This window comes from Herpailurus yagouaroundi, unplaced genomic scaffold (genome assembly GCF_014898765.1).
Source record: "Herpailurus yagouaroundi ecotype Mexico unplaced genomic scaffold, PumYag 205, whole genome shotgun sequence".
NCBI lineage: Eukaryota > Metazoa > Chordata > Mammalia > Carnivora > Felidae > Herpailurus > Herpailurus yagouaroundi.
In genome coordinates, this window is record NW_024412436.1 from 12200246 (window position 1) to 12219079 (window position 18834).

General features: G+C 43.0%; 1 protein-coding gene across 3 annotated transcripts in view; it reads left to right on the top strand.

Annotated features, from left to right (window-relative positions):
- The window catches only part of CNST (consortin, connexin sorting protein), a 118736-nt gene extending 100159 nt beyond the window's left edge, over positions 1–18577 (top strand). For all 3 annotated transcript variants that reach the window (XM_040451874.1, XM_040451876.1, XM_040451875.1), the window contains 2 exons: positions 12153–12288; positions 15815–18577. In XM_040451874.1, coding sequence (XP_040307808.1) covers positions 12153–12288; positions 15815–16020 — 342 coding nt within the window. In that variant the 3' untranslated portion in view covers positions 16021–18577. The remainder of the gene's footprint in view (positions 1–12152; positions 12289–15814) is intronic.
- Positions 18578–18834: the final 257 nt, after the last annotated feature.

Consider the following 18834-nt stretch of genomic DNA (forward strand, 5'->3'; position numbering starts at 1 on the left):
CTGGGCTTCCTTTATTGCCACTTCTAGTCCATTTCCCATCAACTATTCTTAATTTTTTCTTCACAAAATTAGACAGACTAGTAAAGCACTTGGTCCAGTATTCATTCATTTCTTTTATTTCTCTTTTTGTTACATTTACAGTCAGTCCTCTATAAACTGTGGTTCTTTCTTGTTAATTTTTTCTTGAAATTATTTAATAGTGCTTAATGAGTGCAGAGTTCTGTTTGTGTCGATGAAAATTTTAGAAAATTTTAGAAGTAGCTACTGGTAGTGGTTGCACACATTGCGAGTGTAATTAATGCCACTGAATTGTTAAAATTGCAGTTACATATTACACTTGAATATATTACAATTGCAGTTATATATTTCTTAAAGTTAAAAAAAATTAACTAGAGGGGCACCCGGCTGGCTCAGCCGGTGGAGTGTGCAGCTCTTGATTTCAGAGTCGTGAGTTCAAGCCCACGCTGGGTGTAGAGATTAGTTACAAATAAAAAAAAAAAATAAATAAAAATCCTTAATAAAAAAAAAAGTCTTCATTGAAATAGAATTAAATAGAGCTAGTAGTACAGCACTGGACCCAGTATTCCTTCCCTTGTTTATTTCACCAGGCTTCTGATACAGGGAACTATCAAAACAGAAGTCACACCCATATTCAAATCTAACCAGAATGCCAAAAGGTCACCCTTCTCTGACTGCTGCTTTTCATGCCAGTAGTCAAGATGACCCTGTGGGGAAAAGACGGATAATCTAGTACATCTTCAGGTATAAATAGTGAAGAAGGGTCAGAGCGCCCCTGTTGTGTCTCCCCCGCTTATAGAACAATTACAGTGGGGGTTATGGTTGAATTCACGTTGTTTTACAACCGAGTGGGGTGTTCCTTCCTCAAATTCATAATGTTTGTTTTCCTACGTAGGTAACACCTGGTGGATGGTGGAAACTATTTACATTTTAAAGTTGTCTTCCCTGTGAAGTTATTTTTAATACGTGATGGTTCCCTTTCCTAAAATTCTGCTGTTACGTTGTGCTGTTTCAAGAAGCTCAAAAGCTGTGTACAATTAACAGAACTAATTTGCAGTCCTGTGATGATTCTGAATACTTCCTTCTCCATTCTGAGGGACAGACTTTAATACATTCTGCCTTACTGTGTCAGGAAAAGAGTTTTTAAAATTTCAAAACTTCTTTTTAATTTTTTTCTAAGTTTATTTATTTTGAGAGGGGGGATGGAGACAGAGAACGAGAGAGCATGTGCACAAGTGGGGAGGGGCAGAGAGAGAGAGAGAGAGAGAGAGGGAGGGAGGGAGAGAGAATTCCAAGCAGGCTCTGTGCCTGATGAGGGGCTTGATCCCATGAACTGTGAGATATGACCTGAACTGAAATCAAGAGTCAGAAGTTTAACCAGCTGAGCCACCCAAGCTCGCCAGTACAAACTTCTTTTTAATCCAAACACCATTTTGTGCTCTCAGGAGAATTCTATTAAGGATATCTACTGTGAGTCACATGCTGAGGAGACAGTGAAGAATCAGATGAACTTCTGGTTTCATCTTTTGGCGGCTTACTTGGGTAATTTTACCCAAATTGTTTTTTAAATATTTTTCATGCTTCCATACTTTTGTGAGAACATGATTTTTTTTTTTTAATTTTCGTTTATTTATTTATTTTGAGAGAGAGAGCAAATGGGGGAGGGACAGAGAGGGAGAGAGAATCCCAAGCAGGTTCCCTACTGTCCGCACAGAGCCCCATGTGGGACTCGAACTCCCTAACCGTGAGATCATGACCTGAGCCAAAATCAAGAGTCAGACACTTAAGCGACTGAGCCACGCAGGCGCCCCAGAACATGATTTCTTAATAACTAAGACTTAAGAACAGTATTTTTCATGCCCTTTGGAGCCACTGTGGCTGGTCTGCTTTCTTCCACGTGCCGTGCTGTCCTTGCAAGTCCTCTGTTCTCTCTTCCAAACCTCTCTTCTCCCATGAGTGACTCTGCCCCTCACAGATTTCCTCACCGCTCGTCACTGTTTCCATCTCTGGTTACGGTGGAGTGTGGCGGTACCTTTTATCGTCGCCAGGTTTTCCGTCTTTGCTGGTCTCCCTGCTTTCATTCTCTTGCCACTTCTGCATTGCTCTGCTCTGGCTGCCGCTGAACTTGGCTTTGACAACTGCTGCCAGCCCAGCGGGAGTGTTTGCCGTGTCTTTTAAGCAATTAGGTTCATCACATCAAACGAAATAATTTACACAAAATCTCCTACTAGAGACCTAAAAATATCTACATTAATTTGGTTCAGAAATGTAGAGACTGTATAAATGAAACTTTTCTGGGTTCGAGAAGCATTTTTAAATCCAGAATAACTTTGCTCAGTAAAATGATAGCTTAGTATCCAAAGCACTAATATTCTTTCTTTTGTAAAAAAGAGCATGACACACTCTCACCAAAAGTACATCCTGCACTGTTTTTAAAAAGCTTCAAGGGGTGCCTGGGTGGCTCCATCAGTTGAGCATCCGACCAGGCCATGATCTTGCCGTTTGTGGGTTCGAGCCCCACATTGGGCTCTGTGCTGACAGCTCGGAGCCTGGAGCCTGCTTCAGATTCCGTGTCTCTCTGCCCCTCCCCTGCTCACGCTCTGTCTCTCTCTGTCCCAGCTCGTACTCTGTCTCTCTCTCTCAAAAATAAATAAACATATAAAAAAAAAAAAGAAAACATAAGAGGCTTCAAAAACATTTATGCTCGTTTCATAAATTTTTAACATAAAAAGTTTACCACATGTGCAGGGTCCGTGAGGCAGAGAGAGATTCACTCTCTTGTTCCCTCCTCAGTAATTTTATGTGACTTCTTTGTGTGCCATGACATTGCAGATGCAGTGGCTAAAAATTCAGATGGGGACACTGTGCGTATAAAGCCTGCATTTCAACAGTTGTCCTACTGCAAGAGTTATCTGTTTGCTGAATTTGACTCTCCCAGTTTGGGGCGGGGGGGAGGTGAAATTTTATTGCGATACTCATAATATTCCAACATGATTATTTTAATGTCAGGACCCAAACTCCCTTTACCCAAGGAGCTTGTAAGTCATTGCCAAGAAATCATTGATTGGCTTGGGTCTGGAACCTGGGAACATTGTATTATCTTCTCTTGAAACTCTCAGCTCTTCACAGCATAAGAAATATGTTATTCAAATTCAAGGTAGCATCATGATCCAACCCCATAGAGCTAATAAAAGTCTACTCAGCCTGTAGTAGATTGTTCCATGAGGGAGTGGGGGTGAGGATGTTTGTTTCCTGAATAAGTGACAGTCACAGCAAATATTGGGTACATTTTATGAAAATTAATCTGTCTTTTCACATTGAAAATAATCATAGTATGTCCTTCAAGAGATTCCCTTTGGGAACACATTTTAGCAGCATGATACTCCGAATGGAGTAAACCATTCATTTTTCTTCATTAATACGTATCTGTGTAGTCTATTTGTGGGGATGTCGTATGTCCACAAAACTATATTAAATGCTTCAGATACAACTGATACTTGTTTTTAGAAATAATTCAGAATGTGGTAGCCGGGGAGGAAGACACATTGCCACTGCTAGGGACTCTAAAAAGTTTTTAATCTGAAAGAGGGCAAAACAGGTTCCCTGCTCTGTCTGTATTGGCAACATTTGCTTCGATATCTTCAGGTCTGCCCGTGTCCCAGGAAACAAAATAGGGGAGGACACAACCTAGACCTTTCCGACGGGGAGAATGATGACAACTCAAAATTGCTGTTGGGCTTATCTTCCGAGAAGCTGTCTAAACAAAGTGACTTTTGTGCAGCCTTCCTGTCTGTGTCTTGGCTAGATCGCTGGCATCGGGGAAGTTAGGCGAAGATGAGCCATCGTGTTAACTCCTTACGGAGTCAGATGGGAGGCCAGGACCAAGCTGCAGCCTTTTATGAAATCGTGTGGCTAGCTGTTCATGGATCCTGGACAAAGGAGAGTTTTAGGAATGGCAGTCATGGCTGTTCTGCCCAGAACGGCCCTTTTGGGGGGAGCAGGGCAAATCCAGCTTTCTCCCAGTGGAGGAAATGCAGTCTTGCAACCACAGAAGAGGGTTCATGGAAAATGGTTCGTCCACGATTGATGCCAGAGTCTCCAGAGGCTCCTGAGGGTTATCCAGGGATGACCTACCTTTTCTTTGTGCCAGATGGCCTCATCTTTGCCTTTCCTTTTTAAGCCTCGAAGCCTCCTCATTAGTGCGTTACTGCACTTGCTTGTCGGGTCTCTTGCACTTGGCTTCTTCTCTTTTCCACGTAATCATCCTTTCAGTTTACATCGTTACTGCCTCTTCTTGGACTTTTGCAATAGCTCCTTAGTAAGTTTCCCCATCCCTCGTGTCACCTTGTCTCTCCCTCCAAATGGTCTTACATTTGCACTGTCTAAATTTGGGGTCTCAAACTGATACCCCAAGGGGCCAATCAGGTACTAGAAGTAAATTAATGACTTCATCTGTCGAGAGAAGGGGGAGGTCCCCAGGCCTCATCTGGAGGTACCCACCTTCGTAAAACACTATGGATGCCATCAAGCACAGCTGAGGGTCTGGGTCTAACACAGTCAGTTGAAACCTCTGTTGTGAAGTGGTATTTTTTGCCCTGTCAGTCTCTTCCCACGACTCCATTGGCTCCATAGAAAGGCTGTCTATGTGGCTCGGTATTCAGGACACTTGGTAGCTGGCCCACTCCAGCTTCCCTGCATGCCCCCTGCTGCCCCTTTGCGCTCACCCTGCACTGTGCTCAGTTGGCCTCTGCATCCCAGATGCACTCAGGCCTGGTCACCTGATCTTTACCTTCTGTGTTAGGGTGCCCTGGAGTGAGGAACCTCCTTTCTACATATTTATTTTTTAATTTTTTTTATGTTTATTTATTTTTGAGAGCGAGAGAGACAGAACATGAGCAGGGGAGGGACAGAGAGAGAGACACAGAATCCGAAGCAGGCTCCAGGCTCTGAGCCCATCAGCACAGAGCCCCATGCAGAGCTTGAACCCACGGACTGTGAGATCATGACCTGAGCCGAAGTCGGACACTTCACGGACTGAGCCCCCCAGGCGCCCCATCCTTTCTACATATTTATGTCTTGCTTACCTCAGGATCTAAGTCCGTGCCCTTTTTGTGGGTGGAGTGCCCAGGACAGCGCCTGGCTCACAGTCAGTCCTCAGTGAATGTTGGCTGCTGCCATTATTCCTTGATCCCTGAGCTCTTTAGTGTTTATTCCTTCCAGACTGCTCTGCACCTCAAACAAGGGAGGGGCTTGAGCATCATCCCTCCTGAAGTCTTGTCTAGGACTGTCCTCTTTCTCCATTATCATAGGGCACACAGCAGTCTTCTACAGACTCATTGCAAACCCCTGATGGGTGGGGATCCTGTTAAATACATTTTTGTATTTTCTGCAAAGCCAACACACAGTGTTGTCAATAACAGTCACCTACACAGGGCAAGGTTTTGTTTTTAAACCTAGTTTACTTAGAAAAATAACCTTTAAAAGACATACTTAATTTTGATTATTTTAAAGGAAAAATCTGTTATCCAAATTAAGTATAAGCTAGGTGCTGTCTATATGTAAACTGCTCATCTGTGTATTCATTTTCTCTTTGGCATATTTGTTAAACGCCTACTATATTCTAGAAACTGAGGACACACCAGTGAACACAGGTCAGGTCCCTGCTCTTGTGAAGCTTACTCTCTAGAGGGAGTGACACATAATAAGTAAGTTCACATAAAAATGAACAACGTAGGGGGCACCTGGGCAGCTCAGTCGATTAAGCTTCTGACTTCAGTTCAGGTCATGATCTCACCGTCCCTGGGTTCCAGCCCTGGGCCGGAGTCGGGCTCTGTGCTGACAACTGGGAGCCCGGAGCCTGCTTCAGATTCTGCGTCTCCCTCTCTTTCTGCCCCTTTCCCACTTATGCTCTGTGTCTCTCTCAAAAATAAACATTTAAAAACAATTTAAAAAAACAACGTAGGCTCAGATCTTGGTAAGGACCGTGTGCTGACATCTCAACAGGGTGGGGGAGGGAGATGGACAGAGCTGGCTGGCAGGGTGGAGGAAGGCACTGGGAGAGCCAGTGCAGCTGGGGCACAGAGAACGGAGAAGAAGGAACTGCAGGGTGTTCTGGGTGAAGAGGAGGCTGAAGCTGGGAACCCGCAGGGCCTCCGGGCCAGGATAAGGAGCTGGAATTGAATTCAAACGGAGGTTGAAAGCCATGATTTTGAGCAGCAGGTGTGACCTGATCTGCTTCCTGGCTGCTCCGTGGAGACTAGAATGTCCGGGGGCGGGGCCAAAGAAGGGAGACCGGTCCGGTTGGTGGCTTGGTTGAGGTGAGAAGCAGTGCAGGGTCGGGTCAGGGGAGCAGGGGGGTGTGGTGAAGGTGCACTTTTGAAGGAGAACAGACAGGACTCGCTGATAGAGTAGATTCGGGTGGGGCTGGAAGCAGCAGTTTGGAGGGGAAGAAAGTCAAGTGTTTTGGAGTCTGTTTATTTCAACAGTTGACTGGGGGTTAAAAAGTGGAGTGTTCTTGACATTCTTACTGTTTCTTTTCCTATTCTGTACTTATTAAAGCGTCCTGTTATGCAAACAAAAACAAAGTACAAAAACACGAGGTAGTGCCTTACCTAGAAACTCAGACACATTATAAAACTCCTGTTTTTATTTTTTAAAAAAGCCTTTCTCCTTTCAAAACCACTCTTTTAAAAGTTCAACATTGACCTGCGTCGTCATTATTTTGTTCCTCTTTTTTTTTTTTTTTTTTTAATGTTTATTTATTTTTTGACAGAGAGAGACAGAGCATGCGTGGACGGGCAGAGAGAGGGAGGGAGACACAGAATCGGAAGCAGGCTCCAGGCTCCCAGCTCTAAGCACAGAGCCCGACGCAGGGCTCGAACCCACGATCCGTGAGATCATAACCTGAGCCGAAGTCGGACACTTAACTGACTGAGCCACCCAGGCGCCCCGATTCTGTTCCTCCTTTTTGCGCTGTCCACATCGCACTGTTCTAACGCACGTCCTGGGATAGGAGGTCACCATTGTGTTCTTCCTGGATGATGGCTTTCCTCCATATAGCTGCCTCCTCCTGCTCCAGCTGTGACTTGTTACATTACTTTGCTGTATTAGAAGCCATGACATTAATCTACTTGCAGATTAATTGCACAACCCAAAAGATCTTTCATCCACCCATCTCCTCCCCCATGTCTCTAAATCAATGGATTTGGCCATTACTTTAAGTATCTCTTAATTGGGGTGATGTGTAAGATAAGGATTTGTTGCTAGAGATAGAAAATACTCTCGAAAGACCAAAGCACCTGATTAGGTTTATTTGAAAATCCCGTTCATCTCACTTTAATTGTAATATGTAACAGACTATATGCAGCCAAATTTTAATAGCCCTAGAAAATAAGATCTTTTCATGTAAAGGAAATGGCAGGAGGTTTAATGAGTGTGTATTCAAACTCTGCCGGTAACTGGTGCTACAAGGTAGGCGGGTTAGGTTAGCTGTCTGAGCATGGCCTGTTTTGTAAAAGGGGACCAATAACGCCTACGTAACGGAGTTGTGAAGACTGTGTACAGATTCACTGAATTATGCCTCTTATTCCATAAAGTGTCCCGATTCACAAAATAAGGGCTCTTATTATGGACCCCAGGTCTAAAGGAACAGGCAGGGAACGTTGCTTATTCCTTCAGTGAAAGTGGCATTGAAGTTGACACGTGCTTCTAGAGTGAAATCACTGGCACTTAAGCTACTTATGATACGCTAATATGATTTGTGAATGTTAATTCTCAGGTTAGAAACTGTGTGTTCCTGCTCCAGATTCACCAGCCTTGAAGTTCTGGATTGAGCAAGCCTATATCATTAAAAGGATATTATCTGGTATCTGTTTTCTCCTTTAATCTTGTGAGGAGGCAGTTTAACGGGAAGGCCTCTCTGAATGTTTTTCTTGTCACGTTAGGATTTACTGTGCCAGGAGAGTTGCAAAATAATTTTATTTTTTCGACTAGCTAATTCTTAAAACGCTATGTGGGCTGATCATTGATATTTGAGGGGAAGTGCAGAAGAACTATTTATTTGCAAATATACAGACTAGGCCAGATGGGTGTCTTGTTTTGTTTTTGTTCTTAATTCTGCACTTATTCATAGAGCACCACCAGTGACAATTACATTAATTACAGCGTAGACATTCCTTTTGTTCTCAGTGGAAACGCTGTTCTATTTTGGCTGGATAGGAAAGGAATTTGGTAATTGAAGTGGGAAACTAAATTTGGTTCTTAAAGCTTTATTTTTTCAAGATTAAGAAATTAACCTTTTTAATGCCGACATTATGGAAAAGAGGGGGGGAAAGGCATACAAACTTTTTTTAGGGGAGTTTGGAGAAGACACATTTCTTGGTGTCCGAAATCAACTTCTCTACCTGCTTTGAAACCCTTGGCAGTCTTTTGAGTGAGACCCCAAACTAAGACCCTGACCTTGTTTTGGCTTACTTGACTTTGTACCATTAATTTTTCTTTTAATGTTTATTTATTTTTGAGAGAGAAAGAGTGTGAGCAGGGGAGGGGATGAGAGAGAGGGAGACACAGGCGGCTCCTGGCTCTGAGCTGTCAGCACAGAGCCTGTCGTGGGTCCCGAATCCACAGACCTTGAGATCATGACCTGACCTGAGCTGGAGTCAGACGCCTAACTGACTGAGCCACCCAGGTGCCCCAACTTTGTACCATTAGTCTAAAAAAAACTCTGCCAAAGTTGTTTCTTAAACTTGTTATGTTTGACTGCCTTGGTGTGGGAGGTAGAATTTCTGTGCTGGGGGTAGAGTCTAAGACCCCTGCCCCAAACTCTTGCCAGAACAGAAAGGACCACACCCACCTGTCTTCAGAGTTTCCCCCTTGGCCTGCGTCTCCTGCACCTAAACTTGGTCCTAGCATCCCTTGCTCTGTATCTGTAGACTACAGGACTACAGGGCAATTGGAAAAGAAAGATCCCTGGAGAAGGTCCCTCAGCAAGGCTGAAAGGAAATAATGGAAGAGGGCACACTCCCTCACTTCAGACGCTGGGGCCGGCCTGCTGAAAGAAACAGGTTTTGGTGGGAGAGAAAAAGGAAAGTATAAGGTGTGGTTAGATTTTTAGCCAAGAATTAAGGGTTGGGTGGTGGAGGGTGTCAAAACAAAAATGTTGGCCCATCTCACATAACTGTAATTTCTTCCCTCTTCCAAAAATCTGCCAAAGTTCACCACCACCCATAGTAAATAAGGAGCGGGGAGCCAGTTAAGGAAGGCTTGCATTACTTACCTGGGTGACTTCCGGGCACATACCCCAGATTAGGCCAGGCGCGGGTTGAAGTAGCAACCTGACAGCCGGTGCACCATGGCTGGCTGCAGGGTCTTAGATGCACATCTGTGTCTTTCCAGAGGATGTCACCTTGAGTTTCACCTCATCTTTCAACATACTTTTATTCATATTCACTGTCTTTTGATTTATGATTTGAGTTTGTTTCTTGAATTGATAGATTCAAAATTCATATCACAAAGATATAAAGGTGACGGTAATGCCATTCTGGGGCTCATCTCACAATTCTTTTTTTTTTTTTTTATGTTTGTTTTTTTTTTTTTTTTCCAACGTTTATTTATTTTTGGGACCTAGAGAGACAGAGCATGAACGGGGGAGGGGCAGAGAGAGAGGGAGACACAGAATCGGAAACAGGCTCCAGGCTCCAAGCCATCAGCCCAGAGCCCGACGCGGGGCTCGAACTCACGGACCACGAGATCGTGACCTGGCTGAAGTCGGACGCTTAACCGACTGCGCCACCCAGGCGCCCCAATGTTTGTTTATTTTTGAGAGAGAGAGAGAGAGAGACAGAGCATGAGTGGGGGAGGGGCGAGAGAAAGAGAGAATCCGAAGCAGGCTCCAGGCGCTGAGCTGTCAGCATGGAGCCTGACACGGGGCTTGAACTCATGAACCAGTGAGATCATGATCTCAGCCAGAGTCTGGCGCTCAACCAACTTAGCCACCCAGATGCCCCCCCCCCCAATTATTCTTAATACGATTGTTTTTTCCCTGGTAGTTAAAGCGACTTGAAAACACCTATGGTGAGTGAATTCACTGTTGGTAAATGTACGACTTTATTTTATGCAGACAATAGATAGTGAATGAGTCTATGAAAATTCCCTTATTCTTTTTACATTTAGTAAAAATAAAAACAGCAGTGATACATCATTGGTAGTAATATGGCCATTAAAACTCGTTTCCATTTTCCATTTCTCGCTCTTCAGAAACTTCTCGGTTTCAACATGGTACTTGTAAAATCATTTTTCTTTGTTGCATAAAGGGGCTCTTTTAACGTTGTATAAAGGGATGTTTAACGTCATTGCTTTCTAAAGAAACATTTGAAAGACCATTCTTTCGCATGTTTGTACTTTCCATTTTAACGTCACTAAAGTGCTTTAGTTTTCTCAGAAGAAAGACATCATCTGAAATACCCATTTCCTATAAAAAGATTAAATTGCTAACATTGATTTTTTTTTTTTTTTCTTTTTGAGATAATGGTTTCTGTAGACCCACGTTCAGGGAAGCTCAGAGATTATATTGAGTTATTTGGCCCTAAAAGCCTTGAGTTATAAAAAGAACGAACAGAATCAGTAGTATTTATGCATAGCACATTAGCAGAGATGGCTGGCTGGAACGGGAAATTGTATTAAGGATTCTATGCCATCGATCAGATAAATGACGTGACTGGCAGTCCTCAGCCTCCAGTGACCTGACACCAGCAAGGTATCATCTGGCAACACGCTGACATCTGTAGTGTTAGGCCCACAGTGCCCACCTGTGTCATCACCTGCAGCCTGTCCAAGCAGGCCAGCTCACAAGTTCACTTCTTTGAATCAACCTGCTGCTTGGAGGGGGGCTGCCTCTGCTTCCCAGTCTGGCTCTACCGACTGATCCCCTTCTCCCTATACCGCGGAACCTCTTTAACTCCTAAATGGCAAGAGTTTTTGCTTTTGTCTTTGTTCCCAAATAAGGGGTGGGGCGGAGGCAAGAGAGGGGTCTCCAGAGGAAAGCAGAGGCAGCTTAGAAAGGAGTTGGGGTGGGGGGGACAGGAGATACTAGCAAACTCCAAATATTAAACATTTGAGACTTCAGGGTCCATTGCGGCCACTCAGTTCCGCTGTCGTAGCAGCCCTACACAGTGTGTGGGTGAATCGGCTTGACTGTATTCTGATTCAGTGTTATTGACAAAAAAAAAAAAAGGCAGGGGCCTTTGGCCCACCACCCATAGTTTGCCAAACTCTGTATATTCCAAAGTGCACATCCCTGGGAAATTGGCTCTGAGATATTCCAGAAGAGAAGCCCTTAATATATTTTGGGCAGCAGAGCATCATTTTATAAATAACATAGTTTCGCAGAGGGACTGAGCTTAGCACTCATTTTGATGTTAAAAGTTGGCATCGGGGCACCTGGCTGGTTCAGTCTGTAGAGCACTCAACTCTCAGTCTCGGGTTCCTGAGTTCATGGCATCAAATATATTTTGAGTCTCACACGTTCATTTCTTTTTTTAATGTTTGTTTATTTTTGAGAGCGAGCACAAGCAGGGGAGGGGCAGAGAGAGGGGGAGACCTAGAATCCGAAGCAGGCCGCAAGCTTTGAGCTGCCAGCACAGAGCTGGATGTGGGGCCCGAGCCCACAAACTGTGAGATCATGACCTGAGCCGAAGTTGGGCGTTCCACCGACTGAGCCACCCAGGCGCCCCTCACATGTTCATTACTTAAAAATTGCTGGTGAGTGAAAAACGAAGTGTTGGACCATCAGCCTCTGTTATAAAACAAAACCCAGCACTCGTGATTAAGCAGACAGGGGCCGTGAGTGATCATCTCACAGACACCCTGCCTGGAACGTGGAGCCAAGAGCCGTGCCGGGCCCAGTCCCCTGCGCCCTGCATCAGGTCCCCCGGCCCTGGGAGTGGTTGGGGGCTGTGTTTTCACACGTGTGTATTTGGCAGTCATCTGCATAAAGTAAAAGCGTTATTATAATGACTCTGATGATCAGTTGTGATGTTTTTTTTTCTGTAGGAGTTGGATAAACCTACCATAGAAATGCAAATACCTGTTGGATGGAATTAGACTTTTTACCATTACATGTAAACTCTCTCTGACAGGTTGTTCCTGCGGAAGGACTGGTCTCTATATTAAAGAAGAGGAATGATAGTGTAGGAGGCCGTCCCGCCCAGATGCAGCAGAAACCATCGAAACGAAGAGTGAGGTTCCAGGAAATAGACGATGGCTTAGATCAAGGTAAAGCACCCGGGGCTCCCTCTAGCACGGAGCTGGCTCTCGGTGTTGCTTGAAAGAGTGGGTCAGACGTGGGAGCGTGTTTGGTAATAGGATTTGTAAAAGGACACACGTACTTAGTCACTTTATATTCTGTAAAGAAACACGTAGAATCAAGCAATCATCACCTCTTCCCTCATTCCTGAGCCTTTTGTTCAAATAAGTGAGCAAGCAAGTTGTAAAATTCAACGCATGGTCCCCCTGTCTCACAGACAGTGTGTTTGGAGCTCATTTTCAATTTCCTGTTTTATACGTTTTTTAAAATTATTTTTTAAATTGCTTTTTAACACTCATTTATTTATTTTTGAGAGAGAGAAAAAGCACGAGTGGGAGAGGTGCAGAGAGAGAGGGAAAACAAGAATCCCAATCGGGCTCCACGCTGTCAGCACACAGCCCGACACGGGGCTCAAACTCGTGATCTGTGAGATCATGACCCGAACTGAAATCCAGAGTCAGACACTTAACGGACTTAGCCACCCAGGTGCCCCCAATACTTTATTTATTTATTTATTTTAAGTGAGCCTGCTATTGTCTTTTTTTTTTCAGAGGCAGTTAATACTCCTTTTTTGTAGGTCTGAGAAATGTTTATGGGTTACAAGTATATTCCCTGGTGATTTTTTTCTTGGCTCGATAGACGAAGTGCCTCTGGACGGCGCGTTTACACTGTTGCTGTTGTTTACTTTTCCCTCCTGGGCTTGTATTTAAGGTAGTTGCTAAGTTTGCGGAAGGCCTAGGTAAATAAGGATGAGAGGAAATATAGCCAAGAACCTGTCGTTGTACTTCTCAAGTTTATAAAACAACTGCATTGTTACGAATAACAGTGTAAGCCTGTCCATACGCCTTCCAAGTATGACATAAAGGGATAGCGACAGAGGTTTCTAGAGTTTTACAGTAGAAAGCTTCTAATTTACACTTACAGAGGAACCTCAGAAATAATCTGTTCCCATCCCTCATTTCACCTCTGCACCCTGCTTGTGACCACCCGAGTCTTCACTGGATACAGTGCTAAGCTCTGCACGAATGACACTGAATCGTTGCTTACCAGGAGGAGCCCTGGATTTACAGATGCCATTCATTTGTCCGCACTCAGTGGCCATCTCGTCTCTAACCAGGCCACTCCGCTGGTGCCTTGCGGCCCCCAGGGTGACTGTGCCTCTCTAAACAGTTTCAATGCGTGTTGATAAAACAAACAGGACAGGTGTTTTAAAATATACTGCATTTAAGTGTTTATGTGTAAATATATGATCATGAAAAAGACATGGAAGTACATGCATCAGATTGTTCATATTGATGAGGGAGTGGGAGAGCATGATGCTAAAAAACAGAAGGGAAGGTGAAAAAATTGAACTGAGCAAAAAAAACAAAAACCCCAAGAGATACATTAATGATATTCTAGTTATTTGTGTGTCTAAAAATATATTTGCATGTATATAAATTAGTAAACCTATTGATTACTAAAATTGATTAAACTATAAATTTGTAAATCACAGAACAACATAGTTACATAATCGTGTTTATATGGGGGCGCCTGGGTGGCTCGGTCAGTTAAGTGTCCAACTCTTGGTTTGAGCTCTGGTCATGATCTCACAGTTTGTGAGTTCGAGCCCCCCATCAGGCTCCATGCTGACAGGGCAGCTCCTGCCTGATATTCTCTCTCTTCCTCTCTCTCTGCTCCTCCCCCACTCGCTCTCTCTGTCTCTCTCTCATAAATAAATAAACTTTAAAAAAATTATAATTCTATTTATGTAAAAATTCTGAAATCTGTGTCTTTGATCTGAAAGGAGACACATCATATTTGAGTGTTTGCTTCTGGGGTAGGAAGGGAATATGCCTGAGTAGGTGAAACATGTTAGATATTTTTGGATTTGAATTTTACAGGAAGAATATCTTCACTTGTTACTGTAAAGTCCTTCAAATAAAGTCTATTTGGTTTATGATAAGTTTTATAAAATTTGGGGTTTTTTTCATCATAAAAATAATATATGCTAACCATGAAAAAACTCATACAGTAATGAAGTAAAACAATGTCCAATCTTCCAACCTTCCCTTGAGGGTTTCTCCCAAGGATTGACTGAGTGTCTTATCATCTTTGCAGGATACATTCTGTATATATGTGTGCACACATGTATATACACACCAACACACATTTTTGTTCTAATACAAATGGGTTCATTATATACTGTTATGTCGCTTCTTTTTAATTTAACCATCAATCTTGGATATCTTCCTATGAGACAGCATATTAAATTTACTTCATTCTTATAAACAATTGCATAGTATTTCATTATATGAGTGTCCCATGATTATTTAACTGGAATAACAGAGTCATTCTCAACTTTTTGTTATAACAGACTTTGCCAGGCTTTGAATGTGCCTGTAAATACGCTAGTGTGTGGTGCAAATCTGTGAGCTGATTCCTAGAAATTAATTTGTTGGACTGAGTGATAGGGTCCAGCTGGCCTGAGACAGTCCTGGTTTACACCTGTTCTTCCAGCTTCTTTCCCCACTCTCTCTCCCCGTCAAACATGTCCCATCAGGAGGATAAATTAATTTCAAGTTTTAACGGATACTGCCAAATTACCTTCCAAGAAGGTTCTGGTACACCCTCATCGTGCTGATTATACAACTTTTTAGTCTTTCTCCGAAATTAAAAATTTTTTCTTTAATCATAAATGATCATTAAGACTTTCAACCAAAGGATAGTTATTTTCCTCAATATAGAGAGACTTGTATGGACATCTGTATTAAAAATCAACCTGCTAGTTTTTTTTTTTTTTTCTAATGTTTATTCAATTTTTGAGAGACAGAGTGCAAGCAGGGAGGGGCAGAGAGAGAGGGAAACACAGAATCCAAAGCAGACTCCAGGCTCTGAGCCATCAGCACAGAGCCCGACGTGGGGCTCGAACTCACAGACCGTGAGATCATGACCTGAGCCGAAGCCAGACACTTAACTGACTGAGCTACCTAGCTACCCCCCAACCTGCCAGTTATTAAGCAAAGTAAAGAGAAATCACCCTACTAGCTAGAACGTTACTGTTCCACGAGATGATAAGAGTAAAATTGAGTAATTAAGATGCAAAAGTGATCTCCCTTGAAGACGTTTTTTATTGTTTAATATCGAATTGACATTGCGTTAAGGTGGACTCATGATGTGAACTCCAAAGACGGTGTAACATCGAGGTGGTAAGTTGCACCCTAAAATAATGCCAAGATCACATCGGAGAAGTACTGTCCTTCTTTTCTTTTTCAGTGGAAGTGGTCATGTTCGTCGTATAAGCGAGCTGGCTTTCATTTTAGCACTGACAGGCTCCACAAGTATCTTTGTGGTGACTAATAGGTGGGTCCTGTGGAGTCCTCAGGAGCACTGGCTTCCTGTCAGTGACTCCGCCTGTAGAGGACCACTATTGACCAGAAACGTCTCGAGAAGACCTCAGATGCTAGGATCTCAATTCTGAGCCAGTGTAACCTTACTCTCTTCTCACGTTTGCAGATGAAGTTGGAGGTGGTTCCTGTATTTTACTGGTCTTGCTGTGCATAGCAACGGTTTTCCTTAGTGTCGGAGGAACTGCGTTATACTGCACGTTTGGTGACAGGGAGTCCCCCGTTTGTACAGACTTTGCAGACAACATGGACTTCTATTACACTACGTTCCTGCAGGGAATGGCGGAACTTAAACACTGGATCTACCTCTCCTAGCAGCACTCCAGAGGCACGGGCGTGCTGGCAGTGAGAATCAAAGAGCGAACCTTTCTAAGCAGCTTTTATTTTAGGAGTTCTGCAACACACGTCCCCTTCCCCCAGCGAGGAGCCCTGGACATCGGCAGCAGCAGCTTGAAATGGCGACACAGAGGGACTCTCAGGATAATCTGCGTACTGAGCAGATGTCGGTCTGAGCATTGTGGATGGAAGGAGCGGCCTTTGGAGAGCATGTGCCCTCCTCCGTGCCGCTCCCTAGTGTGGTGCACTACACTGAGCAGAATTAAAAGGGCCGTGTTGGAGCCCCACCATTTTTAGCTGCCTCGTTCAAGCTAATGGTTATAACCAAGGACGCTTTTGGTTTACATTTGTTGGTCCAAAGACATTGCTTCCAGCCATCACGCAATAAGTTTGTGTGTAATCAAGAGGAGTTACCTTACAGCTTCGTTGTCTTTTTCTTGGTTAACCTTGGGCGCTGTGTAATCTAGGCTTTGTGCGTTAATGCCACATTCCGTTCTCCATTTGTGAAATGATTGTGTGCGTGCGTGTGTGCACAGGTGGGTGCGTGCATGTGTGTTTCAGACAGTTATCACAAGCAAATACCCAGCACAGACTCACAAGGGTTATCTTGACTTTAACCTGACCATAGATGTGCAGGCGCAGATACAAGGCATAACTGTGGAACAGATGAATTGTAGAAATCTTGGCCTTGAAATTAGAAACCGTGACCAATAGGTGACAGTTAATTTGATTAGCTAGCCAAAAATTAATCACAGGCCTGGAGGTAAGGAGTTAAAACTAAAGAACTCCTGCGGAGTGTCAGGCTCCCAGCTTCATCATGGATTCACTGCTTCCTGAAGTATGATGAATACTGGACTCCGTTCTCAGTAGGTGAGCACCTACCATTACGTTCTGAGGATCTAAGAACCAGAATAGAGATAAAGGAGATATTAATTCCTGCTCTAGATGCTTCAATTGTGGTCACATGTAGAATAAACTGACACCTTGGCAAATGAAATTAAATTATGATACATAATTCAGTATTAACAAATCCCGCAGTCAGGTGTTTGAATGTGCATTCATATCATGGGCTTGATTTAGACCCGGTTATGGGGTCATTAAGCGAAAATCCAATCAATCCTATCTTAAATAACTAAGTGTCTGATTTTTGTTTAAGTCCGTCAGTTTGGTGGCATTTCCTTTTGTAAGGTACAGCGGTCTAACATTTAGAAAGTCTTGCTTTGGCTTTTTATATCCTAGGCAGCATTTGAACAGAAACAAAACACATGAATTATAGTTTTTTAGCAAGTGATCATTATTTCTTGTTTATTTGCTAGGATCGTTTGAAAGAAAAAGGGAGAAATTACTTTCTAGTTGTTACTGGCTGGTACAGTACCTCCCTTGGTATTTCTGCTAATTTATTTAGATTATATGAATTTTAAAGGGCTTTTTATATGAGTTGGAAGTGTGTTGTTGAGCATGCATTCGGTTTTCCAATGCTAGATATTTAATTGCTATGTACTTAGTGTTTTGATTTTCTATCCTTTCAGTTCAGTGTATTTTTAGGACTGTTAATTTTTAAATGGATGTTTTATTTTCACTTAATAATACTGTTGGACTTGTCTCTATCATGTCGCCATAAACTGTAATATTTTCAAGGATTATAGATCAAAGATATTTATTTAGAAGTGTACATGATACTGAAATTTAGATTCGTTATACCTAAGGCTGATTTTATTAGAAGATTATTTTAATGTTCTATTATAAATTTTAAGAATTTGTATTCAGATTGTATGTAAAATATGTAAAATGTTGATGGTACTATCTTTCGTGGTTCTACAAGAGACATTCACAAAGTCTACTGTGAAGGGCATCCCCATCATAGACAAACCTCTTCTGTTTAACCCTCATGATTTCTACTTACAGGAATTCAGTGATGGTGATTTCTGCCGGTTTTATGTCAAGATAAGTCAGAATTTCCCTCCTCTTCACCTCTGTTAGGTCACTGTCGAAGTCCTAAATAATCCGTAGTGTCATATTTGCCTAAAGGCCACCAGGGCCACTGTAAGACCCCCATCAGGGTCTTACACTGATCTCACAAGGAGGTGCAAAGGCGGAAACAATACCCAGTTCTAGAGAAATCATGTGTGTGTGTCCTCACCGCTTCCTGGGGGTCTGGGGGTGAGGTGAGCCCAGGAGCATCCTGATATCTTGACTTAAAATAAGCACGAAATCTCAACTAGAGAAATTAGGGCAACTTTGAAAAATGTAGCAGTCATTTATTGCATGAATTGGACTAATTCCACCTGGTGACGAAAAACCTGTTGTCTCATGCGTGAAAAATTCATTCCAGTTTTACTCTAATGTGGTTTTTTCTGTCATTGGCAAGTGCTGACAACCATTTGTAACTAATCTTCCTTAAAGACTGTGTTTGAGGGTAACAGATCAAGCTTGTAATTTAAAATTACACCAACAGAGTGTCTCAGAGAGTTTATTTGAACCCCGGGGTGCTGAGAAAAACAGCTTTAATGTGACAATAAAACGCTTTGAGAAATTGGCCTGCCCCCCAAGTGGATGGCTGCCTATTTGGGGACGTCTGCTAGGTCCCTGCGGAAAAGCTCTAATGGTTCTAAAACTCCTCCCCTGTCTGCCTGACACAGTAATTGAAATTTACTCTAAGAACTTATTCCTTCAGATTTAAAAATCAAAATCCTCTGAGCTGCAAAATTGTGTGTTATGGTAAAAAGAATTTGAAATGTGAAGGTAGATCTTATTTTGAAAGGCCAGGTGTGAATTGGGTCATGCTGGGGTGGC